We start from the raw sequence: 27,048 nt of genomic DNA, 5'->3' as shown, positions 1-27,048 counted from the left end.
TCTGGTGTTATCCAAGGTACTTAAGTTTATGTCAATAGGCTGCATTGTAGGTTAAGGTCCCAATGACATTGATTACTTGGGCATTTACCCGTTACTCTAGAGGGAGGGCTGCATGAAAATATGAAGACTATGTTTTTTTTTAAATTTATTTATATTTTTATTGATTTCAGAGAGAGGAAGGGAAATGGAGAGATAGAAATATCAACGATGAGTCATTGATCGGCTGCCTCCTGCATGCCCCCTATTGGGGATGGAGCCCGAAACCCAGGCATGTGCCCTCAACCAGAATTGAACTGTGATCTGGTTCGTAGGTTGACTCCTCAACAACTAAGCTAGGCTGGCCTTTTTTAAGTTTTTTTTTTTTTTAATCCTTACCCGAGGATATGTTTTTATTGATTTTTTAAAAAAAATTAATATTTAGAGAGAGGAGTGGGGAGAGAATCATCGATGTGATAGAGAAACATTGATCAGTTGCCTTTCTTAACGTGCCCCGAATGGGGACTGAACCTGCAATCTAGGTGTGTGCCCTGACTGGGAATGGAACCCAAGACCTTTTGGTATACATACAGGACAATGCCCCAACTGAGCCACCTGGCCTGGGCAAGACTGTCTTGTGATAAAAACCTGGTACTGGCCCTGTAAAAGATCAGAATTAGAGGCTCTAACTTTGGAACTGAAGTGGGGAGGGGAAGACACAGGGCTGGTGTTGGTAGGATAGAACCATCAGAATCAAAAGCACAGGGTTGAACACTTCTGACCTTCCCTGGGTTCTAGCCTTGATTTGAGGGTAGTGTTTTTTTTTGGCCCTCATTCATACCATTGTCCTGAGGGAGGTAGTGGTTGGTGGGGGTTGGGGTTCCTCCTGGGCCCTTAAGGTTAGGGCTGATTCGGAACTGAGGATACTTCAATGTATCTATCATATGGTGCCCTTCCAGACACTTGTCTTTATCAAGCTATCCCAGCCTACCTATCCATCCAGTATTCAGACAGCAAGACATGAGCAGCAGTACAGAATCCCCAGGGCCTTCAAGCACAGCTGATAACACTGCAGTAAGCTAAGCACTGTTTCAGAAATGCTCTACATGAATTCAGTCCACACAACAACAGTGAGACATTATTTATTTATATCATTACTTAGAGAAGGCCTATGCAGAGAAATGGTTAACAGGCAGTAATTCCATATTCCAAGGCAGGTGGGAATTCAGGATCTGCCTTGGTCTTATTTTTCTATTGAAATATTAACTAATACTGATTTCTTGGTCTTTGATTTCTTGCTGTCTTGATCAAACTTCTCTGGGCCTTATTATCTTCATTGAAGATCTATAATTCTTTTATCAAAAGTAATCATCCTTTACCCAAAATAAAACCTTTACTTTGCCAAAGCAAAATAAGTCTTAGCAAGTACCATTGATATAAATAGGGGTCCCACAGGGGAGGGAGGGTATCACGGGCCAGGGGATGCGGGTGGTGAGGCCCTGGGGCTGAGCCATCCTCTGGCTCTGCTGGGATTCTGAGGCTTGGGTATGGCTGTGGTAAAGAGAAGCTCAGGGGATGCAGAGCTAGGCTCCTCTGAGGGTTGGGCCAAGCCCAGCAAGGCCCAGCGCTGGGCAGGTGGTGTGGAAAAGTAGGCCTTCTGCTCTTCTGAGTAGCGCTCCTGGGGTGTCACAGCATCCCGGTAAGCCCAGTCACGCCAATGAAAATTAAAGCTTTCAAGTAGGGCAATTCGGTCAGTTCTTGTTGGTACACAGTCGAGGGGTTTAGTGGGTGGCAGATCTGGCACCTGTATTCCTGGCAGCAGCACCACCCCTCGGATGGCAAACCAGCCCCCAAGTCGGGGATGCATGCACACACCTGATATATGCTGGGGAGAGGGCAAAGAAAAGCAAGGTCATGGATGTCACCTTGGCACCACGTTCAACTACCATCACTGCAACTAGGCTTATTCATTTATTCTTATTCAATGGACACTGATTCCACATGTGAGCCTCTGTCATTGCTGTAGCTGGGTTCTCGCATTCCATCTGGGAAACCCTTTTCATGAGCTTACTCTGGCCATGAGGAAGGGTTTCTTAATCTGAGCCTCACCATTGATCAAATCACTGCTCTGTCCTTCATTCTGTAACAGTTTTACGAATAGACTAGGTTCTCTGACCTGATGTGTTCCCTGGCAGGACTCCAGAAAGCACATGGGACTGGACCCCTGGGCAGGGAACACCTTTTTTCCTGGACTGTTTCTATACACTTTACCCATGGGAGGTGGAAGAATGAGGCCTGACATTTTGATGGGACTTCACGATTTTCTTAGTCTCTAGTCATTCATACTTGCCCTCTGACCTGGGTCCCCCAGGGGTCAGCCTCTACATCCTGTCGTTGGTAGTAGTAAGCAGCCCCGGCCACATGGGCTGCCGTCTGGGCCAGAATCTTGGGGCGCCGGTTGGGGTGTACCTCGTAGTCAGCGATAACTTCCATCTGCAGCTCTGGGAGCCTCTGGGATGGAGGACAAGATGTTGGCTCCTTTTAGCATGACAGGAATCGTAACATCCTGTTAACAAGGTCCTGTCCTCGAAAGTCATGTTTGAAGGGAAAACAACCTTAAGCTTGGGGTGAGGGGGAGTCCAGTGTGAAGAAAATGATATTCTGTCCAGGAGGGCCCTTGGCCCATGTTTGAAGGTCTTGCTCAGAAACCCCCATTATGAGGAGTAACTTGGCTCTGCCCTCCAGAGTCCCAGTGTGGAGGACGACATGGGAGACCCAGTGTTTGTGTATATATGTAAGTATGTGCATGGGAGTGTGTGGTGGGGAAATACTGTTTTGTCCTCAAAAGGCCCCAAAGACAACATAAAGCTTCCAGGTCTAGGGCAAAGAGGTGAGAGATGCCTGGGGGATGTTGGGCTTATTCCTATTTCACTTGGAGGTCAAGGGAAATCTGGTCTGAGGTTCATATAGTTGCCCACCAGTGTAGGGTGAGACTGATTTCAGACCTGGGGGACTGCTAGAGGAAAGTGGCCGAACATGGATTGAGAAGGCAGAATGGGCAGAGATCACAATGTCAAGGCTGGCTTTAGGATATCATCCTACCTGGGAAGTGGCTCCTAACCCTAGGTAGGTCTAGATCCTGCATTGAGCTTGGAGGAGCTTGAAGCAGTTGCAGATTTGGAAGCGGGGGGGAGGATATGAACGTTGCTCACCTCTCTAACGCGGCCCAGATGGTAGGCCACACATTGGTCCACAGGGTCAGTCAGCGGTTTGAGGTGGCAGCTCTGCAGGAAGGGCTTGAGGGCCCGGTCAAACATGGCAGGTGTGCTGAGTACCAGGAAGGCCAGGGTAGGTCCTGGCAGGGGCAGGTGGAAGGCTGAAGGCAGGAGTGCATTGTACCATGCCACCTGGAACACAGAAAATACCTTAACATGGCATTCAAGGCCTTAAATATCTTGCTCCAGCCTCCATCTCATTCATTTAATCATTGCATTTCTATTGATGCTCTGTGATGTGTGTTTATGGGGGACCTGTGAATTTGATAGGGAGTTTAGAATAGAGAATTCATGAACAACTAGGAACAAAAAGAAATTGATTGTACTGTGATTAATGCAATGATGGCCAGGTGAAGGTCCACTGAAATTAGAAAACGCTTGGAAGCTGAGTCTTTAAGGCTGGGAGGGAAGTTGACAGGCTGATGTGAGGAGGAGAATATGGTGTGTATTCTAAATGGAGGTGACAGCATAAACAAAGACAGGCAAAAAGTACAGAGTATCTTTGGAGAATAGCAAATTGTCTAGTTTAATAGAAGTGAAGGGTCTGTAGAGGGAGAGAAGGCTGGAGAGATCAGTAGGAGTGAGATTGTGACTGGCCTTGAATACCAATTTAAGGAATATGGGTTTAATTTGGTAATGCAGGGCCACTGAAAATTTAAAGAGTAAAATGACATGATTAGTTTTTAGAAAGATCAATCTGGCTGGAGTGTGGAGGATGGATTGGAGGGAAAATGACAGCAAGGAGGCTATTTCAGTAAGTCCAAATGAGAAATGTCCTGGACCAGAGCATAGATGTGTTGGATGGAAGAGAATGGATTTGGGAGATTTAGGAGAGATTCCTAAAGGTCCTGGTGGCTGATGTGATGTGGGGGTGGGGAGGTGAGAGAAGTAGGAGCCTAGAATGACTAGCAGGGCCTCAGTATGTTCCAACTACCCAAGTCTACCTGACCCATGAGATAGGCATCTTTATTGTCCCCCATACCTGCTACCCACCACCTTTACTCAAGCTGTTCCTGATATTTGGGATTTACATGACTCTCCTTCCTTTCAATCTATCTTTTCATATAAAGTGCAACTCCCATTTTTTTCTGGAAAGCCCTCACTCTCAAAATGACCCAACCTACCCCTTCCTCTATATCCTCCTCCAGCACTGCTGTGGGCCACTCAGTGGAAGGGGTGAGAGTGGGTTGTCTCTTAAGCATGGGGCAAAGGGTTCAATCTGAGCTGATTTAGCTTTGTGTCCAAGTAAACAGCTCAGTGGAGGGGGCACTGGATAATGAGGAAATGGAATTATGTAAACAAGGGGAGGTGGTGGTGCAAGATTTGTGTCAGTGGGGTGCAGAGTTTCTGTACTCAGCCCAGTGCTGGTGATTGGCAACATCATGAATTATCCTTCTGTTGGTGGATGGAACAAACCAGCCAATTGTTTGCTTGTTTAACATCAGGAATGCCCTTCCCTTCCCTTCTCAAATGACAAGTTCTAGCCATGCCAACTTTCCAGGACTTGCCCTCTCCTAACTCCTTCGGGAAGCTTCCAAAGTAACTGGGCCTTAAGCATGCCTTTCTTCCTGTAGATTATGTAAGTGACACTGCCACAAGGTTACTGGATCATATAGTGTCTCCCATTCATCAATCCAGCATTATATAGGGGTAAAAGGACAAACGTGCAACAACTCCCACCTACCCAAGCCCGCGTTGACATTCTGTCCCTATAGGTCAGATGCACACGGGACTAGAGGCGCTCGGGAAGAACCAAAAGGCTTTCGGGCCTCACGCCAGTAGCACCGAGGCCAATTATATACCTCACCCTAGCACCGGAAGAGGGATAAGCAAACCTGGAATGGGTAAACCTCGAATCCAAAGGGGCACAACGTGTCCTCAATCTTCTGCTTCAGCTCCGCGACTTGCGGCTCCATACTGCACGCTACACGCTCAGCTTGCTGGGGAATGGAGTCTCAAGGATAACCCGGACCGTTAATTTTCAGGGTAGCTTGGACTCCATTTCCCAGAAACTTGTGGGACCCCCTGCGGGACATGGTTGACTCTGCGCGATGCATCCTGGGATATGTAGTTCATTTGGTCCTTGGAAACAACCACAACAGAATCAGAAAGACTTAGTTTCCCGGCAAGCTTCACGGTGGGGGTATGCGTGCACGTATTATTGCCTCCAGGGAAACGTAGTTCTGGAGCCGCCTCCACGGGTTGTCTCCGCGAGAAGCGAACTCAGTTTCCCAAGTGGCGCTGCGGCAGCCAGTCCAAAGTTAGACTTTCCTGGCCTACTACTGAAAGTTTTGAGCCCTGCGGCGGCAGGAGTTTGGCGTGATGGCGCTAGTATCCTGTGTCTAGGGAGGTCTCGCCCAAGATTCTGCACCTTAAACTCCCTCCTGATATGTGCATATCAGGGTATCCCACTTTTCCCCCAGTTCCCCAAGAACGCGTCTCCCCTGACTAGTCCCGGAGGCGCAGTTTTGGTCTGATATTGCATCCCTACCCTTGGTATTCCCTTTCAATCTGACGTTGTGACTTTTCCTGGGCTGTGCGTCGGTTGTCCAGTGCTGGAGAGCAAGGGCACAAGACGCCGGGGACACAGACCCTCTGCCGCGGGCTATGAGTGAGAACCTGAGCTGGTCTGAGCAGCTCGATGCCCTTCTCAGTGCTACTGATGGAAATGTGGCCAGGATTAAGGTAAGGGGAAGTGAGGCACCCGGTATGCGAGTGGGTTAAAGGACTCAGATCTCACTGAATATGCATGTGTTTCTTTTGTAGCAGCGGTTGTATCCCCTTGGCATTTCTGCTGCAGGTAAGTATTGTCCGTTTTTCTAACCCCTTTCAGGATCTCTAATCCCTCTTCAGGAAGATCTCTCATGGTCTTCCTTTTCCAGTGCCTGTACCATCCATTATTCCTTCCAAGTGTCCAACTATTTCTTTTCCTGATTAAACATCTGTCCCTCCTTACTGCCCCCCACGCCCTGCCCACCCAAGTCTTGCACTTGTCCCCTCTTTATTTCTCAGCAGGAGACCTGACTGGGACCTGGATTTCCCCTCATCATTTGCTTCCCCAATCAGGAGCCCAAACTCAACAGCCTTGGGCTCTAGAGACTCCTACTGTTCCAGAGAGGCTGAGTTGGGCTGAGGCCCATAGGGCATCTTCTCTCTGGGATGAAGTTACTATTCTTAGATCCCAGCTTCGATCCCAGGCTCAGGTGAGGCTAGGAATCCTAGGTGTGTATGTGTGGTGTTTGTGTGAGACAAGGATGCCAGGAGTTGGGGAAGTCCCTTACACAGTAGCTCATGTGGTTTTCTGCCTGGGTAGGTGACTGAGGCACTAAGACAAGCTGTGCATGGCCTGCTGGAAGAGCAAGAGCAGCAGAAGTACCAAATCGGTGCCCTGGAAGGTATCTGGCCAGTTCTTTTCTTCATACACAAAGCCTCATACATATGCAAACAATTTTGTTGCAGACCTGTTGTTGTGTCCATTTGTCTCATGTGAAGCTCTTAGAGGGGTTGACCCCCCCCCCCCAACTTGTCCTATTATAGCATCACTAAGATTACTGCAGGCGGGCCCAGAGCGGAAGGCCCTTCTTCTGGAGAAACGCCTGGACAGGCTGAGAAGGGAACTGTGGGGCATTCGAAGTCAGGTGCAGGAACAGGCCCAAACCCAAATACAAGCAGGACCACAGAAGTGCAGTGCTACCAGTGGCCTTCATCAAGAGCTGCAGAATGAGTAAGTGATGACAGGACTTCTTCTGGCCTTTGAACTCCACGTACTCAGGTAGCCTCCTCTGGGCTTCTTGATTCGCTCCTTAGAATGACATTGCTGTCATCCCTACAGGAGGCAGCTGCTGTGGGAGGAGTCAGAGGTTCTGAGGGAGGAACTGAAGTTGCTGCGGGACCAGCTGAGTGAGTCAAAGACTGAGGGAGGGTATGAGTTCACCTGTCCCCTTTCCTGGAAAGCCTTGTTCTCCCAGTAAGTGGCCATAGCTCTCACTGCTTGAGCTACAAAGAAGTCTGGGCAAATATTTTGTCTTGCCTCCAATGGTGTGAGTCTATTCTCCCTAGTCAGTTTGGAAGCTTCCTATCAGCTGGACCAGAATGCTTCTATCCCAATTTAACCAGAGTGGGCACAAGGCAGGGAGGAGGAAGGAAAGACGTTGGAGAACAACCTTCTTACATTTGTCTTATCTGCAGCTCAGCATCAGGAGCTGATGCTGAAACAGATGGCTGAGGGGCGGCAAGCTCAGGTCCGCAGCTGGAAGGTAGGACCGAGATTGGACCTATCCCTTCAAATCTGTTGAGGCCCTCTCCTTTTTCTGTCCTGTTCTGCAGGCAGGCCAGGATACTCTCTCCCATCTCTCTCTCTCTTCCCTGTGATGACTCTACCTCTCTTCAAAGCTCTTCTTCCCAAGCCATCTGCTCCAGGTCATGAGAAACTGTCCTTGCCCACTTGAGGGTTTCAAGTGTGCTGAAGAGGCCAATTATGGGGAGGGGGGTTTCTCCTGGAGAGGGAGAGTTTGGTTCTACCTGGGACCATAATCTGGCAGATGTTGGAGCAGTTGCAGAGTGGCCAGGAGGGCAAGGAGGCTGCCAGGACAGACGCCCAGGATGCCCGGCGGGAGCATGACCTCAGGTCAGGGTGTGTGGGTGCCTATGGCAATGGAAGGGATTTGTCTTACAGAGGCCAGACATTAGGGGCCAAAGTACAGCTATCCTATATTTGACGTGGGCTGACGGGGACAGTATGAGTATCTGGGTTACAGCGCATAAGGGCAGTACTGGGCATTCTTTACTTGACATGGAGTCACTGAGGTATCTTTACATGTTTGGAAGATAAAGGGGGAGTTCTGGCCTCAGGAAGGAGGACAGTTCTGTGCTGGAACGGCCCCCTTGATCCACCATCACCATTTCTGCCTCTGATTTTGCTTCTCTTTCCAGGACCTCCATTCACGTCCTCCAGTCTAAGCTACCCCTGGCTACCACGTTCGCCATGTCTGTCTCTTCACCTAGCTCTGAAGTCAGTCGTCAGGACAGTAGTAGTAGCTGGGAACTTTTAAGGAAGCTAGATGAGGGTAAGGGCAGGGATCCCAGTTCTGGGGGAAGCTGAATCTGAATGGTGCTCTAATGCCACCTGCCTAATCGTTTGGCACTGGGTAGAATGGAGTCTCTGCCTCTTTCTTCGTGAATCCATCGACCTCTGTTGCTACTTATCCCAAGTCAGGCCTGCATGTCCCCGTTAGCCAGGCCCAGGGCCTAGTTCTGTGTATCACAGTGCTGGCTGATGGTTTGTTCTCTCTTTCCTTTCTCCTCTTAGATCTCCAGAAGAGCACCCTTTCTAACCTGAAACCCAGCAACTTTAAGCTCCACGTCCAGAGCCTTGAGCAGAAGGACCTGTCCTTTAATGGCCCCAAGATACTCCTGAGTGACCTGTAAGGACTTGTAAGAGTCGTAGGATAAAGTCTTCTTTACTCACCTTCCCTTCCAAGGCCCTGTTTTTGGGCTTATTGCCCCTACTCTCTTGATCTAGCTGGTATCTGCCCTTCCTGTCACTGCCTGCCCATCTGCCCACCAACTGCAGTAAAACGGTTTAACCTTCCCTGATGTGTTTCCTGTGAATCAGAACCCACATGGGATAGACTCAGCTGTACCTTTTCTTTCTTTTCTTTTTTTAAAAATCCTCAACCGAGGATATTTTTTCCATTGCTTTTTCAGAGAGAGTGGAAGGGAGAGAGAAAGAGGAAGAAACATCGATGTGAGAGAGAAACATCGATTGGTTGTTCCCTGCATGAGCCCCAACCAGGGCCGGGGATTGAGCCTGCAACCGAGGCATGTGCCCTTGGCCAGAATCGAACCCCAGACAGCTGTACCTTTTCTTCCTCCTGTAATGTGACTGCTTCCTGCCCCATCTTTCTCTTTCTGAAATGCAAGTTCATAGACATTTATAGCTGTACCTTCTGAGTTCAAACCGTGTGCTCAGTGGAATTTGGAAGGAAGTGGGAGCTCCCATTCCAGTGGGTAGAATGAGGTAGGACAATGCTCTGGGGCAGTACTGCTGTGGGGATGCAGAGGAGGACAAGGCATTATGGTGGGCCCTGGACCTGCAAGAGGAGGCTTTTTTCCCTTGTCTCCAGTTTCTGCTCTTGAGGCTTACTCTAGCCCTTCCACACCTCCTCATCCTTAACAGCCCAGCCTACACTTCTAGCAGTCTACTCCCTGGTCTCTCTTTCAGTCTCTCTGCGTCTAATCCAGTGGGTTTCAGAATTTTTTGACTGTGACCTCCAGTAAGAAATAGGTTACATTATAGCTTAGTAAGTACAAATTTATATATTTATTAACTGAAACAAATTTAATGATTCAATACTTAGGTATACTAGGAGTGATGCATTCTGATATTTCCTGTTAAATTAAAAAAAATGCCTTGTGGCTATTGGTTCTGATCCTTCCACCATTTGGTTGCTCTCTGGAAAATATATCTTTCTAGGTAGACTTAGGGAAGTATTTACTTTCTCCTTACCTGGGCTTTGTGTTTTAGAGAGTGCAGTCCAAGATTTCCTTAATAGCATCTCGTTGAGTTATCATGAGATCTCTTCCACTGCTAAATATAGCCAAAAGATAATGCTGTTCATCCGCCAAATGGATGTTTATTGAGCATAATACATACTAGTTCTGGTAGCTAAGATGTGCAGTGGGATCATGTAAAGGTTCCACCTCTTAGCTCAGTCCAGCTGGGAAGAGGAGAGAGTTGTCTGAAATGAAAGCATCATAAAAGGCTGATGGCAGAAACTGCTTCCTTTATGGGGTGTATGCAAGGCCGTGGCATAACTAGCAGACAGGTCATGAAGAGTGGCCTTTGACACCTGAATAAGACACTCCTCAGCATTAGGGAGATTGCTGAGAGTGGAATGCTAGAGATCAGGCCTGGGTCAAACAGAACCTGTTCAAAAAAACAAAACCAAAAAACTTCCCATCAAGGCTCATCTTCCTGCTGAACCAGGTGTAAGGAACCCCTAATTTTAAATATTTTACTGGTCAGGTGATACATATGGCATGGTGGCATTATTCAATTAATTGTACTTGCTACCAGTTCTCTACTTATTTATCAACTACTTTGCATCAGGCTCTGTGGGAGACAGGTTTGCCAGGGTGCTAGAGCTCTAACAGCAGAAACATTTAATAGCTATGTGGAACAGTGGTATTTGAACTGTCACTAGGTGGCAGCACATGACTTATTTCCAGAAAAATAATACAGAAAAGGCTTTGGGCCAAGGTGACTGGGCTAGGGTGCTCTCTTTTCTTCCTTCAGAGATCCTGTGAGCCAGCAATTAATCTTCCCAAAACAATGTCCTGTTAAGGCTTCTCTTCTGCTCAGGAATCTTTTATACACAGTATAAAAAAGAAAGGACAAATTTGGCATTGAAGCCCAACCCACATTTAACCTCTTATCTTTCCATTTTTATTTTCTACTACACATCTTTTAAAAACATTACTGTACTCCAACTACAGTAGTTTCCTCTTATCCATGGGGAATATGTTCTAAGATCCCGAGTGGATGCCTGAAACCACGGAGAATAACAGACTCTATATATACTGTTTTTTCCTATACATACATACTTATAATAAAGTTTAATTTATAAATTAGGCACAGTAAGGGATTAACAACTAATAAAGTAGAATGATAATATACTGTAATTAAAATTATGTGGTCTCTTAAAATATCTTATTGTACTGTACTCACCCTTTTTGTGATGTGAGATGATAAAATGCCTATGTGAAGAGATGACATGAGGTGAATGAGACATTATTCAGGGCTATTTGAAAAACAGAGCAAGCACCGATACTACAACAGTTATAACAAGCGGGTGGGCAGCATATGCAGCATGGATATGCTGGACAAAGGGACGATTCATATTCCAGGAGGGATATAGCGGGACTACACAAGATTTCATCACACTATTCAGGATGGCTGCAATTTAAAATTATGAATTGTTTATTTCTGGAATTTTCCATTTAATATTTTCAGACCACAGTTTACCAAGGGGTAAGTGAAACCACAGAAAGTGAAACTGAGGATACTACTGTATTCAAATTCCACTCATCTGTCAAGGCACTTGACAGCAGGTCCAGGAGACAAGCCTAAATACATAGGAAAGGTGGATTTCTAAACCCAGGGAATGCTGGTGCAAGAAGGCCCATTTCCCACTGTTCTTTGCCTGCTCTTGCCCTGGAAGCCCTAGTCCTCTTCCAGTCTGCTCAGGCATAAGATTATGAGTGCCCAAGGTCCAGGCATATGTAAAGCATGAAGAAATATGTTCTTGTTGAACAGCTGGGTAAAATTTTAGTCTCTACCCAGCTGTTTCAAAATCCTCAAGTCAACTCAAGTGTTACCTCCTCCAAGAGGCCTTCACCAGAATTAGTCTACCTAGATGAATTGCTCCCTACCTAGGTGAATTGTTTAACCCTGCCCGCTGCTGTTACTATCTCAAGTCGTTAACACAATAATTGTTTATGTCACCCTCCCCCACTGAGACCTGGAAGGACGCTGCGTTCACTAGACTTTTCCACAAACCGTCTTACTGAGTTATACCTTCACCAGCCCAAAAGCCGCGCCTCTCGAATCCATTTTCTTTTGCGTTTGTCAATTACCACTCGCTTATGTGTTTAGAATTTTGATTGGTCCATTTTCTGTTTACTGTCCCACCTTCGGCGAGGCTCTAGGACTGCGGTACCCCCCAGGTGTATTCCCTCAGCCTCGGTTTCCTTCTTTCCAGCACACTGCCTCTTATGTTTTTACCTCCACTTCCTTCCTATTGGTTCCCTTCGTCCTCCGAGTTGGCGCCTAGGGCTGTTGATTGGCTTTTCTGGACGCCCATTGTGCCCATTTCATACCACGTGGCACTCCTGACCCTAATTGGGCAATCCCACCAGCTCGTTGATTAAGGCTTGACTACTGATTGGCTGCTATGAGGGAGGGCTTGAGGAAAGGGCGTGACCCGTTGATGCTCCGCCCCCAACTCTGACCGGCCGGGCAGTCGTTTCAGTTGCTGGCGGCTGGGGATCTCAGCGGATCTCCTGTCTGCGTTCTGTGCCTCGCGGGCCCGTTCATCCTGGCCCCGCCAGACAGGCGGGGGGAGCGGCCCGGACTGCGGGGCCATGGCAGTAGACTCCTCGTCCTCCGCCGCTGCTAGCCCCGCGGAATCGCAGGCTTCTGCGCGAAGGACCCCCACCGCCTCTGCGGGCTAAGAGCCGCTGCCGCCTCCGAGCTGCGAGGGCTACTATGCTCCCTCTTTGCCGCCGCTTCCCCCTCCCGCTCGCGCAGGCACCCCTCTGGCTGCTCAGTCCCGCCTCAGGTAACGCCGAGAGAGCGCATGAGGCTCAAATCCGGGGCACCCCGGCCCGCGCGCGCGGCTGCTACCCAGCCTCGTCTCCGGAGCTCTGGCGCTTGCGTCGCTCGACACCGACGGGACCTCTTCGCTTCCCAGAGGTGCCCCTCTCAGCTCTTGGGGATACTCCTCGACCCCTTCCCCTCCCCTTTTCACCTCCCTTAAGGTCCCAGGACAGCTCCCACCCCCACCCCCTCACTCCCACAGCCTCGGAGGCCTGGAACCCATTAGAAGTTCCTTCGTGTCATGGACCTGGTCCCTGACTCCTCTCAGGGACTTGCCGCACTTCAGAAACTCTTTCATTTCCTCAGAAAACTGTTTCTGAGACCTCCAGCTCCACACCGAGAGCCTCCTCGTCTCAGTTACACCCTCCTCCCTCAGAGATCTGGTCTCCCTCTCTTCCCTCAAACGTACTCTTCCCTTGAAAACACCCCCTTCTGCCCTGAAAGACCCTTCCCTCCCCTCAGACACTACTGCCTCCCTCTCTTTTCTCCGTCATCCCTCTTCGCATCCCTCCTTTCCCCTCCTCTGCCTTTTCCCTTCACTTTGAAGACTCTGGACTTAGCCAGCATTCAGATTTAGCTAGAATAAAACTCAGGTTTGTCTGATTTTAAAACCTTTCAATTGATACCCCTGGGAAAACCTTGCTGAAGAATTTGGCCTTTATTCCTTAGGTTTGGGGAGCCATTGCAGGTTTTGTAAGCAACGAGTTTGGTACGATTATCTCTGATGAACATGCAGAGGAAGAATTGAGAGTGAAGACGGTGTGGAGGCAGAAAGCCTAAGAAGGCAGGAAGCTAGGGTGCTAATCCAGATCAGAGGGAATAAACTGGAATGATGGTAGGAAGGCGAAGAGAATGGCAGGCAGTTCTGTGAGGCTGCAAAACAAAGTTGACAGTTGGGAGGTTCCTGACTTGGCTGATGGGGTGGATCCAAGTGGGGAACAGAAATAACTCTGAGGGAAGGTAACGGATTTGGTTCTGGACAAGTTCAGTTTGAGGTGTTTTTCAGATATTACTGTGTGTAGCTGGAAATTTTGGTCTGAAGATTGGGAGGAAGGTTAGAACTGAATACATAAATGTGAGGGATCAGCAGAGACTTATATGGGTGATATTTGAAGCCTTAGTATGGATGGTAATACTGAAAGAAGAGAAGGGCTGTGGACCACAAGGAACATTATTGTTTGAAGGGTAATAGACACTGAAAAAGAGAGTTTAAAGGAATGGGACGAGAACTGGAGCAGAATGGCATAACAGAAGCCAAAGGAGGAGTTTCAAGGAGGGAGGGAGTGAGCAGTGTCAGGTGCTCCAGAGGTCAAGTAGAAATAGGATTGGGAAGAAACCGCTGAATTTTGCAATTAAATCACTTGTTTCCTTTGAAAGACCCTTTAGATAGCATGATGACGGCAATAATAGCAGTAGCCAGATCATGGTAGATCGAGGAGTAAATGGGAGGCAGTGAGTAAAGAATCCCAGCTTGGACGCTCAGGGTCCATCATATTTCCCACACTGTCACTAGTAGTGTAAAGTCACTCTGCTTTTTTTCTTTTCTTGTAAATGCCAATTCTGGATTAACCAATTCTTTCAACAAGTGTAGGTTGTGAAGGAGAGCCGATGGTAGTGAAACATCTTTACTGAGAATATATTATATGCCAGGTGCCATGAAGATACTTTATAGATCACAACAGCCTTGTGATTTAGGAAGCAGTCAGTATCCCTCTTACGGTTGGGAAGACTATAGGCAAGAATTTGAACAAGATCTGCCTATCTCTGAAACCTGTGTTCTTTCCACTATGGCACATGTTTATTTTTCTTCTTCGTATGGGCGAAACAGTTTTGTAAGGTGAGGGGAAATTTACCTAGGATAAATTTCATCTTTGACATCAAAAGGATCGAAGTCAAGGTGGACAATGATGTGATAGAAGGGAAAGAAGGTGAGGGAATTTGATGGCCTTATTTTCTTGATGTGATCAGTTATCTGTGAAGTCAGTTTTCTCTGGAGACGGAATGAACTATGGTGAGTTTTTGTGATTTGAGTATTACAGTTATGACCATGGAAATCTTCAGTGGAAAATGAAAGAGAAATGGACTGAGTTAAAAAAAAAAAAAAAAGATTGCTGACCACATTAAAATTAGAAATAATCTATTTGTAATAGGGCTCAGTAGTATGGATTTTACACTTTCTCCAGCAGCCTAAGAGCAGGAGGGCAAAAAAGATGGTTGGGTTAATCTAGAATTGGAATTTACAAGGAAAAAAAAGGCAGAGTGACTACACTACTAGCGATAGTGTGGGAGATATGATGGACCCTGAGGGTCCAAGCTGGGATTCTAAGAAGTAAAACCTTCAGAGGGACTGGTGTGCTTAGAGAATAAGGACCCAAACAGAACTGTGGTCAAAGATGTTTTCTATGCACTACAGAATGGGAAAGCTGAGAGTTCAGTATTTCAAGGTAAAAACAAAAACGGCGTAACTGTCTCAGTGCTGGTGAAGGGGAATGGAAGTGTAGTTTATTGAAGTAGTGGGAGGGTAAGGGGCTAAATATGTTGAATATGTCATCAGTATGAGTGTCATAGTGGCCCAGTATGATAGCAGGAAATGGAACAGAGGAGATACTGGGTCCTATAGGTGGGGCTGGTCAGAACTGAAGGACTCAGAATTGCGTTGGACGTTCCCTTGGCACTTGTTAGAAAGCAGTACTAGGTGGTACAGACGTTTGTATGTGAATTAATGTCGAGATCCTCAGAGATTTGGTGCCCTGGGTATATGATGTATTATTCTCTTATACAGATGTATGTTTGGTATAGTTTCAAACATAAATCCTTTGCGATTTGGCATATGATGGGCCTGTTTAATTGTGTTTAAAAGTATATGTTTTGGGAGGCTACGCTATGGACTCGCCACCCAAGGATCCCCACTAACATTTTGTATTGATGCTAATTGTAAACAGAAAATTACATACTTACATGTACTCATTCCCTGTCTTATTTGTAGTAGAAAGCTGACTTGCTTTAATGCTTTTTTTCCCTATGTGAAAGTGTTTATAGATATGTTCTTAGTGTCGTACACTTCGTAAAAGTGTAGACATTTTCTTAGTGTCGTACACTTTGTTGTTCTGTCACATGAATGTTGTGTTGGAATTTGAAACCTGTGATAAGGGCTTTTGTAAGAATTTCATCTCCTTTCAGTAAATGAAGCCCAATCATTACATAGCGTAGCGTGTGTGATAGTGAATGTTTTAGACCACCAATGAGTATCATACTATTTTTTAAGTCATTGTATGGAGATGACTTCAGTGTGGTCTCACTAGTGTTATTTTTGCTGAGCATTCAGAGGAGTGGTTGTTTCAGAAAAAACAAAAGCCTACTGATGATATTTTTTAAGTCTCCCATTTCTGAAAATTTCAGAAAGGCAGAGTCACACGAGGAAAAACAATGGAATCCTAGGTATAATCAACCCTTGTTAGCTATATGATTGTAGACAAGTTTCTTATCCTTTGTGAGCTTTAGTTGTTTTTTTTTAAAATTTAATCTTTGACTAAGTAACGCATTCAAATGGTTAAATTAATGTTTGCATATTTATGTTTTATGTAAAAGTGTCACTCCTATGCCTATCCCCTATCCACCTAGTTCCATGCCCGTTTCCAACTACTCTTACTAGTTTCTTTATATTCTTTCAGACTTTCTTTAGACAAATGCTTACATATTATATTTTTTCCATTTCATTCAAACGTTAACTCATGGTTCCCCACTGTTCTGTACCTTCTCCCTCCCTCACCCCCATACTGTTTTTTCACTTAATATATCTTAGAAATCTTTCCAGATCAATATATAGAGAGTTTCTGCTTTATAAAATAACAAAACACCTGCACAGTATTCCATTAAATGGATGTATAATAATTTAACTATTTCCTTATTGTTGGACATTTGTGTTGCTTCCAGTCTTTTGATATAAGCAACTTCATAATGAAGACCCTTGAACAAATGTCATTTTACATGTGTGCAAGAGTATTTGTGGGAGAAATTTGCAGAAAGTGGGATTACTAAGTCAGAGGTTTTATATAACTATGAAAAACATTGCCAAGTTGTTTTCCTTAGTGATTGTTCCAATATACATTGCCTGTACACTCAACATTAGCTGTATCACAGCTAATACTTATATGGTATCTACTATGTGCCAGATACTATTCTAAGTGCTTTATATAATTACCTCATTTAATCTTAGTAACATCCCTTTGAGGTAGGTATTATTATTATCTCCACTTTTCAGATGAATAATTGAGGAATAGAGAATTTAAGTGACTTACCTAAATTGCACAGCTAATGTGGCAGAAATTAAACTTAAGCATTTTATCTCTAGGATTGGTGTTGTTAATATTATGCTTTTCTGTTATCAAACCTGAAGTTTTCCCAATCTGATAGGAAAGAAATGATACCTCAGAGTGGTTTTAAAAAATTATATTAAGGTTAACCATCTTTTCTGTAAATTATCTGTTTAAATTCTTTACCTATTTTTCTGTTGGGTCATAGGTCTCTTTTCCTATTGATTTCTAGGTCTCTCTCTCTTTATATGTGATATATAAATATCATACATATAAGATAACATTTTTGTCTATGGTATTGCAAATATTTTTCCATTTTGATATTGTCTTCTGACTTCTTTTAATTTATTCCCGTGCAGAACTGTTAGATTTTTATGTAGACCAACTTCTCAACCTTTTCCTTTATACCTTTTGGATTTTGGGTCTTGGTTAGAAAGGCCTTCTCCATTGGAATCCTTCATTTCTTAAATCCAATAGGAGCGAGAAAATGGAATTATTGTGTGGGTCAAAGTGCTTTGTTAACTGTAAACTGTAAATCATTATACAGATGTAATATGGTGTTATTTATTAATTTGTCTTCTGAACAAGTTGTATAGAGGCTGTCATCTCTTTTCCTGCATTAAATGTAATAGAATGACGTAATTTTCTTTCTGCAATGTGGGAAACTAGGGTGGTATTGATCTTTTGGTCAGTGTTTTGCGTGGGCAATTTGCGTGGGATCTTTTTCAAAAGTAGGGACTGTGGAAATCCTGAAGTATTTTTGCATACTTTAGTCTTGTTCTTTGTATTAGGTATAATTAGAATCTGACTGAAAGTTCTCAAAAATTGTTTTGCTCTCACATTAGCCATGGTTCACTAATTTGCATATCATTTACTTTGAGTATTGTACTCCTTCTAATGGGTAGAAATTTGTAATTTGGGAGGACCCCTTAGATTTTTGTGTGCGATTATAAAATCAGTGCATGTTGATTAAGGAAGAATTGGGAAATAGAGACGATTTTAAAGGAGAAGATATAATTTTTCAAATCTTCCCAAGATTCAAAGAGTTACTAGCCATTTTGGACTATATCCTTTCAGATTCTTTTTGTGTATGTGTCTGTATTGTCATCACCAACTCTCTAAGGTTTGACATAGTTCCTAGCCTCTAGTAGGTACTAAATAAATGTTTGTTGAGTGAGTGAATGAAACAATGAATATGTTTTCCTTTTCTTCTCCACTGTAAATTTTTTTTATAAATTAAATTTTCTTTTCTTTTTTTAAAAAATATGTTTTTATTGATTTCAGAGGGAGGAAGGGAGAGGGAAAAAGAAAGAAACATCAATGATGAGTGAGGGTCATTGATTGGCTGCCTCCAGCATGCCCCCTACTGGGGATTGAGCCCACAACCTGGGTATGTGCCCTGAACTGGAATCAAACCATGATCTCCTGGATCATCCGTTGATGTTCCACCTCTGAGTCATGCCAGACAGGCTACATTTTGATTCTTATAGTAGTATTAAACTTTGTATGTGACTTTTCATTTGGAGGTAAGCTTGAGTCTAAGTCCTCATGGAGGTCATAGTCCAGTAAAAGAGACAGATAAGCAACAGTTAAAATATTGTGTGATAACTATAATAACAGAGATTTGTACAGGGCATTGCCGAAGCACAGGAAAAGGAGGCTGAGGGGTCAGAGAACACTTCCCACATGAGTTGATTACTAAGAGAGCCATGTGGGAGAGATCAGGAAGAACATACCAGTATGGTGCCAGATGGGTACTAGACTTACCAGGGTGATCACTCTATAAGGTATATAAATGTCTAATCACTATGTTGTATACCTGAAACTAATATAATGATGTATGTCAACTAATTGAAAAATTTTGAAGAAGAATATTCTGGGGAGAAAGAATATTACATACATAGGCATTAAAGGGTAAATAGGACTCTACAAGTAGTTCTCTATGTTTGGAGTAGATTGTGTCTGTGGGTAAAGGAGATGTGTGTAGGGGCCAAATAAGAAAGAGCCTTTGTATCACACATGAAGAGTTCTCAAAAGTTTACTCACCTTGGAGAATAGATTGGAAAAGGTGTGAGAGTGGAGATTATATGAAGATCAAGAAGATGTTGGGTACAACTGGAATGAAGTGAACATCACTTGAGCTGAGATAGGAAGGGAAGGCTATACTTGAAAGGTAGGTTAAGTCTGGGGTAATGATTCAGCCAGTTTTAGTAGAGCAAAGTCTTTGAATGCCAAGCTAAGGAATTTTATATGCAACAAATGTCATCAAAGACTTTTAACTGTCATATGTGTTATGTAAACTGTTACAGGTTGTAATTTACTACCATCTGGCTAGTCTGAAATGATGAAATCTTTCATGCCTATGACATAGTAGAAATATCGAAGACAATTGTATTTAAATAGGAGTAAAATTTTGGACTGACTGAAAAAATGACTTTATTTGAAAAGAAATATATTTATATAGTAAAGACCCATGAAAATAGGCATTGTGTGAAAATGCCTTTTATAATAGTTACAGGTTCTCTTTCTGTGGATTCTGGCATGGTAAAAGCTCTGTTCTTGTGGAGGCTTCACAAGTTTAAGGAAATCATATTACAAACCCCCTTAAAACTCTGTAATTACAGTAATGAATACATTTTTAACTGGAACTGGAATTTTTTCCTGAACTTAAACCAGAAAGAAAATATTTCATGAAAGCAAACTCTTATCAGAAGTTTAAAGAAATGCCGGGTAATATGTTGCAGTTAATATGAATTCAGTTTAATTATATCTTTTGTATTTATATTTTTGTACATTCATAATTGAATGTTTTAAAAGAGTCAGATTCATTATACATTGATTGTGAAATTACTTGCACTTTGCTACATTTATTATGTCAATATATTGATATTCTATTTTATAGTTATAGAAGCAAAATAACATTACAGAAAGTTTAGAGTAAAAGTAAAGAATAAGTCATACCTGGCTGGTGTGACTCAGCGGTTGAATGTCAGCCTATGATCCAGGAGATCAAGGTTCGATTCCCGGTCAAGGCACATACCCAGGTTGTGAGCTCAATCCCTGGGGGAAGGGAGGCATGCAGGAGGCAGCCGATCAGTGACTCTCCTCATCATTGATGTTTCTGTTTCTCTCTCCCTCTCCCTTCCTCTCTCTGAAATCAATAAAAATAAAAAGGAATAAGTCATAATCCTTTTACTCCAAAATAACATTATGACTTTAGTATAATTCCTTTATTTAGTGCATAATTTATATAATTATACTCAGCAATTATTTAATTTTTACATTATTTGTACCTCTCTCCATTAACATGTATCATAAATTTTATCTTTTATAGCCTAAGCTACTATTATGGAAGGTTGAAAGGATGAATTTTAGTTCTAACCTTTTTAATCTTCATTTTTAAACAAAAGTAATACATTATCATTGTAAAAAGCAACTGTATAGAAATGTATTCCATAAAAAATTAGTCTCTCTTACAGTCACCTCCTCCACCAAGGTCACAGCTTAGTACTATATATATTCCTATGCATTATTTTCTAGGCATATACTAATGTTTACTATTATCATATTAAATAAAAAGATCACACTATACATTCTCTTTTGTAACTTGCTATTGACACTTAACAGTGAAATGTGGACATCTTTCCATGTTAGTATGTATATTTTACCTCATTCCTTTAACGACTATATAATGTTAAATTATATGGATGTACTGAAATTTATTTAACCTATCCCTATTGATGGACATTTGGATTGTTTCCAGTTTTTTTTCTTTTACAACATGTAAGTTAAAATTCTTGTGCATGTATCTTTGTGTGCTTATAGTAACTGTTATTTTTAATAGCTATAAAGTATTCCCTTTAGCAGAAATAATACACTTGAGGAAGAAACAAAGTTGAATAAAAAACATTTTTGGTGATTATTTTTTGATAAGTTCATGTTATAATTTTGTTTTCCCTTTTATCAGATTCCTTCTTTGACCTTTGTAATGTAAACTATAGAACAGCCTACCCTAAACCCGGGACGTAACTTCCTCTTTCTTCTTGACGTCTTTCTTTCCCACACACTCTGAGATAGCCTCTAAGTCGCTATATCAGAAAGAAAGGTGAGTTGCCTATCTGATCTTAGTGGTCATGTTCAGATCTTCTTGAAATCAAGTAGGAAAATTTATCAAAAGAAATATTATCCTGAAGATTTTTACGTTCCCCTAGTACTTTAGTATCTAAGCTTATTTGAAGAGGTTCAGTATTAGTTTATCTAGTGTCAAGTTTCATGTTTCAGCATACAAAGTTACAGATACATTTAGTGTACTTAGAAGGTCACAAACTGTTTTTTGTATCTAGATTGTGGGAAATAATGGTCCCACTCAATTCTGTCCTAGTTAAAAAATATACATAATATTGTGTACATTTTCTGCTATTGTGCTTTAGAGGGACTTTAACTGTTTGGAGGGCAATTAAGGCTAAACTTGGATGAAGGTAACCAGGGAGATCTTGGTGCCATGTTTCATGTGAAACCTGAAAGATTTGTGTATATTTGTACTGGAGAAGACTAGGTAACTGAAAAGCTATCATAAAGAAGAAAAAGTCCAGACTTAATTTGTTGTATACTTGCAGCATCCAGAAGTAGGATTAAGGGTGGGGTAGGGGAGGGAGTGGAAAGGAAGCTCATTTATTAAATGGTTACTGTGTCAGGCACCCTGTCTTGTGCTTCATATATGCCTTTTTATCCTTTAATTCCTTAGTATGTTCTCATTTAATTCTTATAATAAAACAGTGAGATATAGTTAATATTTATCTCTATTTTAAATATGGGGAGAAGTTAAGTAACATGCTCAAAATTATTCAGCTACTAAGTTGGAATCAGAATTTTTAAAAACTTGTCCTGTTTAATTTTAGTCACATATATTTTAAATAATGTATAATAATATATTATCTTAGAAAAATTGCGTTTTTTCCTGCTCTCATTTCATGAAATTTTATTCATCTTTACATGCTATTAGTATCTTTGTCATTACTGTGTTCTTTTTGAATTATCTAGCACAGTTAGCCATGGTACGCCATCTGCTCTTCCATCTAAGCTATTTGAGGTGAAGCATTTTTAAAATATATATATGCTGCTTCATTAGAAATTCTTATTCCGAGCAACAGGAACTCATTTACGTGATATAAGACCAGTTGGTTTTTTCATTTCTTGTTTTGGTGTTTGTGAACTCTATTCTGGCTTCATCTGCTGGATATTTTTATTGAGAAAAAGTTTATCATCTTTTTTTCTGAAGCCTTTTTTGTTTTTGTTATTATCACCCATATATAACAATTATTAACATTTTGTAAAATTTGCTACATCTATTTTTTTCTGATATATTTTAATGGATATATAGACATTATATTTCACCTCTTTCTATGTGCATCTCCAAATAAGTCTTATACAACCTTAATATCACACTTAACAAAATTAATATTTTTCTATCCTCTAATAGTAATCCTTGTTAAGATTTTCCCAGTTGTCTTTTTTTTTTTTTAGGAAGGGAGAGAGAAATATCCATCGACTTGTTGTTTCACTTACTTATGCATTCATTGGTTGATTCTTGTATGTGCTCTGACTAGAGATTGAACCTGCAATCTTGGTGTGTCAGGACAACCCTCTAACCAACTGAGCTAACTGGCCAGGGCTGCCCAATTGTCTTTCATAACTGTTCAAATCAGGATTCAATCAAATATCCTTATTGTATTTAGTTGTTATAGCTCTTAGTTCTCCTTCAGAGTCAGAATTTGAACATAGTACTGTGCTTTTCTTATGCTTTTCTAAAGAAAAAGCTTTGTAACATTCAAAACTTTCCAATAATAGAAAGGCTGCTGGAGGAATTAGTGAGCTCTTTGTTGTGTAGTAAGTGTGGTGGTATGAGTAGGCTGAACTGTCTCTGACCTCTGTAGTGTCCAATCCAGTGGACACTTTTTTTTTGTTCTTTTAATATATCTTTATTGATTTCAGAGACAGGAAGGGAGAGGGAGAGAGAGAGAGAAACATCAATGATAAGAGAGTCATTGATCGGCTGCCTCTTACATGCCCCCAACTGGGATTTGAGCCCACAACCTGGGCATGTGCCCTGACCGGGAATCGAACCGTGATCTGGATCCTAGGTCGATGCTCAGCCTCTGAGCCATGCCCAGCCGGCTCCAGTGGACACTTTTCTTCACATTATTTGACTACTTTGTGGCATTTGATATATTGCCACAATTTGGAATTGTTTCCACCTGTGGTTTGTGTGACACACTCTCTTGGTTTATTCTTACTTCTGTTGTGTTTTTTTTTTGCCCTGCGTATGTTGGTGTTCCCTTAGACTCTTATTTGATCTTACCTAAGGACATAATAAAGGAGACTGGGCTTTGGCACATAGTAGCATCTCAGTAAATAATACCTATTACTTATATTCTCTACTTTGGGAAACTCTTTAGAATATGTGTAAATGCTAATAACTTTCAAGTCTTCCTCTCCAGTCTAGTCCTCTCTCCTGAGCTTTAGTGTGGTGTCTCCCAACTGCTTCCTACATATTGACACTTGGTTTTCCTTCAGGCACCTCAAACTCAGAAGATCAGCAAAGACTTTACATCTCTTTACAACTCTTTTCATTTTGGTGAATACCTAGTCATTTCCCCAGTCACCCAAACCAGAAACATGGGAAGGATTCTAGTTAAACTGGGAGTCGTCCTAGGTACTTCTTGTACCTACTACATCCATTTAGCTCACCTTTTAAAAAGTCACTTTTCTCCTTTCCTACTTCTCTGTTCTTACCGCCAGTGCCTTAATTAGCCCTCCTTACTTCTGTTATCACACTGAATTGTACTCATAGATGTGCTTGTGTCTTCCCTGTGAGACTAAGCTCCGGGAGGGGTGGAGTCCTTTTTCATGAGGTTTTCTATACCCTTCTCCCAGAGAGGAGTACTCTGTTAGTATACTGAGTAGGAGTGCAGTGTCTGGATTTGAATTCTGTCTCTACCACTTCTTGGCTGAGAGACCTTGAATAATAAGTAATTCCTTCATGCTTAAAATTTTTTTTTTTCAAATTCTCACTTGAGGATATTTTTTCCATTGATTTTCAGAGAGTAGAAGGGAGGGAGGTGGGGGGAGGCAGGGAGAGAAAGAGACATCAGTCAGTTGCCTCACACACATGTGCCCCAACCGGGGCGGGGATCAAACCCCCAATCCAGGTATGCTCCCTTGACTGGGAATCCAGGCTAATGCTCTAACCACTTAGCAACACCATCTAGAGCTCCTTCATGCTCCCCCCCACATTTGTAAAACATGTAATAATAGTATTTATTTTATAGGGCTTTTATGAATATTGAATATAAAGCACTTAGGAAAGTGTGTGGATTATAGTAACTGCTAAGTGAATATAGCACCTCTCATAATACCTTGGACCTAGGGGGAACCCAGTTAACATTTGACTCCATTAATAGAGAGGATTTCTGAATTGGCCAAAAGATTCGACTAGTTAACCTCCAAATGCCTTTACTGCTTTCAACATAAGTTTGTTTTATGTCATGACCTAGGGTCTGGTGGATTGTGGTTTTAACAGCAAATAAGATGCTTATCTAAAAGAGATAATACAGTTTTAAGACCTGGCTTTTGATCTGTTGGTCACTAATATATGCCATTGTGCATGTTCGTGGCTAATTAAATAGGGATGTCAGTTTTTAATGTTAGATTGCCTTTGGTTTGAATGGAAACTGCAACTCGTTTTACAGCAGGATGGCAAGTTCAGCAGTATTGCTCTTATTTTTAATTAGGCAGTCATCCTGAAATGTGTCTTATTTGCTATGTTGGTTCATAGAATGGATAGCAGCTGAGCAGGCCTGTCATGTAGATTTGTCATCTGGTTAGTCTTGATACACACAGCTGATGTACTTGTTAGTATTCCTGTTGTGGAAAATGGCCAGTTTTTTGTGCTATATCTTATCCATAACAAATCCTTGTTTTATTTTGAATTAGGACTTTTTATAGAAAGAAAACAAAATATGATTAGGATATTATGTTTGCATTCTTTTTCTATTCTTCATACCCATAATGTAAAAGTCTACTGAATTCTCAGAAATCCTTTATACTCACTTTGTGGAACTTCATTACCAACTTTGTGTACACGCTTTCATATTTGGATGGGTACTGAAGGTGTTTGGTTGCTGGCTAATACTTTTGCCATATCCCGCTACCTGTTTGTTGATGGCTGTTCAGTGCATTGCAAGATTTTATTTGCATCTATACTATTGTGAAGTTTTATCTACTCCGTTCCTGCGAAATGAAAAAATAAGAAACAACAAATACTATACATTAGAATGGAAAAGAAGGAATGATTGGGAGTTGGCATAGCTCTCCTGTCAGCTTCGCATCCATTCTTTAGACAGTCTGTTTAAACCAATACTAGTTTTTATGTTTGTGGAATGTTATTGAATGACTGAAGGCTTTTTGCTTTAGAGGCTGGTGGAGCTATTATCTGCATACTCGTTAGTCTCCACTGTTATGGTAGGGTGGGGAATAACAGTAGCGTTCTAATTAGCTAATAAACAAATCTTTTTTTTTTTAACAGAAATTTAGCTGTGTTTTGGTTTTTGTTTTTTAATCCTCACTTGAGGATATTTTTCCCCATTGCTTTTCAGAGAGAGTAAAAGAGAGAGAGAGAGAAACATCGATGTGAGAGAGACACATCGATTGGTTGCCTCCTGCACGTGCCCCTACTGGGGCCAGGGATCCTACAACTGCGGTACGTGCCCTTGGCCAGAATCAAACCAGGGACCCTTCAGTCCGCAGGCCTACACTATAACCACTGAACCAAACTGGCTAGGGCATTTACAAGTTTTTATTAAGCTTAAAATTAATTATTCTTGATCAACAAAGTGTAGTTTCTTGAATCAAGTAGCCTATTTAGAGCGAAACCTGATTTTTTTTCAATCATTTTATCTTTCTAGTAAATATGACAGTAATTGTAGTTGTCTGTTTCCCCTACAATTTATACTTCAAGGGGCACTATAAGGTAGTAAATATTCTATAAATAAGACTAAGAGGTAATTGGAGGCTGAAAAAATCATAAAATCTCACACAATTCAATGACTGTATTTTCTGATTTTAAAATCAGATCATTTTCAGATTTAAAAATAGGGTGTAGGCCCTGGCCTGCGTGGCTCAGTGGTTAGAGCATCAACCTGCACACCAGAGGGTCTCAGGTTTGATTCCTGGTCAAGGGCATGTACGTATCTGGGTTGAAGGTTTGATCCCTGGTCGTGGTGCATGTGGGAGGCAACCAATCAATGTATGTCTCTCTCTCTTCTCTCCATCGCCATCTCATCCACTCTCTCTAAAAATAAATGGAAAAAATACCCTCACTCCTCAGGTGAGGATGAAAAAAAAGTAAAAAACAAAACAAAGCAAAAATAGGGTGTGATTTTAGTGTTCATACATGCACCTTTGCTGCCTTTTATGGCTAATTAAAATTTGTCAGATTAAATTGAAAGCCCTTTATAGCTTGGTTTCATTTAAAATGTGATCTTATTAGTATGCTTGCCAAGGGAGCAGAAGGCACGATTTGAAGGCTTCCCAGGCTTAGCTCTTCTTCCAAATGGATTAATAAAGTTTTTACTCCTATGAGGGGACTGTGCTTTTTACTACTCACTTCAACTAATTAGTAATTAGTGTTACTTTAGCATGTAATAGGGGCTCTACAACTAAATAGCAAACATTATTTGTCATGAGTGCTTTCATATTTTGTGGATTTAGGCTATCTAAATATTCTCCCTAGAAGTTAAAAACGGAAAGCTTTGGGGTTTTTAGCTTCAGATGTAAATATGTCTTGGACCAACCACTATAATGGGACTACTGTAGAAAAAAAGTTTGAAAATCTAGCAACTTGGCTTGCACATTAGGATGCTGTTTATTTGCCAAATTGTTTTTAATTTTTTTGTCCTAAGCATACTGCATGGCTGTTGTGTTGGCAATAAATAGACTTTAAAAACACACCTGTTGAATTTCTTATTTTCAAAATTCCAAAAAAATTAAATGTAAAAAAGAGTACAAATTAATACCACCTAGAATTAACAAATATTAGTTAACAAAC

General features: G+C 42.1%; 3 protein-coding genes across 6 annotated transcripts in view; 2 read left to right on the top strand and 1 right to left on the bottom strand.

The window, feature by feature from the left end:
• Window positions 1–1,103: 1,103 nt before the first annotated feature.
• Window positions 1,104–5,169, bottom strand: MMACHC (metabolism of cobalamin associated C). 2 transcript variants are annotated; one of them, XM_016199330.2, is made up of 4 exons: window positions 5,087–5,169; window positions 3,189–3,383; window positions 2,335–2,487; window positions 1,104–1,861 (listed from the first exon to the last, which is right to left on the bottom strand). In XM_016199330.2, exons 1-4 carry the CDS (start codon window positions 5,165–5,167, stop codon window positions 1,445–1,447), a joined length of 846 nt encoding a protein of 281 aa, XP_016054816.2. In that variant the 5' UTR covers window positions 5,168–5,169; the 3' UTR covers window positions 1,104–1,444. The 2 variants fall into 2 exon arrangements, with proteins under 2 accessions (XP_016054816.2, XP_087676524.1); XM_087820398.1 differs by lacking the exon at window positions 2,335–2,487.
• Window positions 5,170–5,892: 723 nt separating this feature from the next.
• CCDC163 (CCDC163 homolog) lies at window positions 5,893–11,022 on the top strand. Its single transcript, XM_087820397.1, is given in 10 exon segments — window positions 5,893–5,936; window positions 6,018–6,113; window positions 6,115–6,454; window positions 6,565–6,646; window positions 6,789–6,975; window positions 7,084–7,151; window positions 7,440–7,507; window positions 7,793–7,878; window positions 8,184–8,317; window positions 8,560–11,022. Coding segments are annotated over 10 exon segments (1,224 nt in total). The 3' UTR covers window positions 8,679–11,022.
• A 1,263-nt stretch (window positions 11,023–12,285) lies between these two features.
• TESK2 (testis associated actin remodelling kinase 2) overlaps window positions 12,286–27,048 on the top strand; it is a 97,046-nt gene continuing 82,283 nt past the window's right edge. Inside the window, exon 1 of one of the 3 annotated variants that reach the window (XM_087820394.1) lies at window positions 12,286–12,592. The gene's annotated coding sequence lies outside the window, so the exon portion shown is untranslated. The remainder of the gene's footprint in view (window positions 12,593–27,048) is intronic. The other 2 variants (XM_016199257.2, XM_016199256.2) reach the window with 2 other exon arrangements.

Source organism: Miniopterus natalensis, chromosome 9 (assembly GCF_054644295.1).
Source record: "Miniopterus natalensis isolate mMinNat1 chromosome 9, mMinNat1.hap1, whole genome shotgun sequence".
Taxonomy (NCBI): Eukaryota; Metazoa; Chordata; class Mammalia; order Chiroptera; family Miniopteridae; genus Miniopterus; species Miniopterus natalensis.
This window is presented reverse-complemented; position numbering and strand designations above follow the sequence as displayed.

What these genes read in the sequence shown, in the direction of transcription:
- MMACHC (XM_016199330.2), bottom strand. Translation starts at nt 5,167, where the DNA reads ATGGAGCCGCAAGTCGCGGAGCTGAAGCAGAAGATTGAGGACACGTTG. An exon ending in TCGAGGTTTACCCATTCCAG is followed by an intron (nt 3,384 to 5,086) that starts GTTTGCTTATCC and finishes TCTGTGTTCCAG; the next exon opens with GTGGCATGGTACAATGCACT. An exon ending in CTGACCCCTGGGGGACCCAG is followed by an intron (nt 1,862 to 2,334) that starts GTCAGAGGGCAA and finishes CCCTCTCCCCAG; the next exon opens with CATATATCAGGTGTGTGCAT.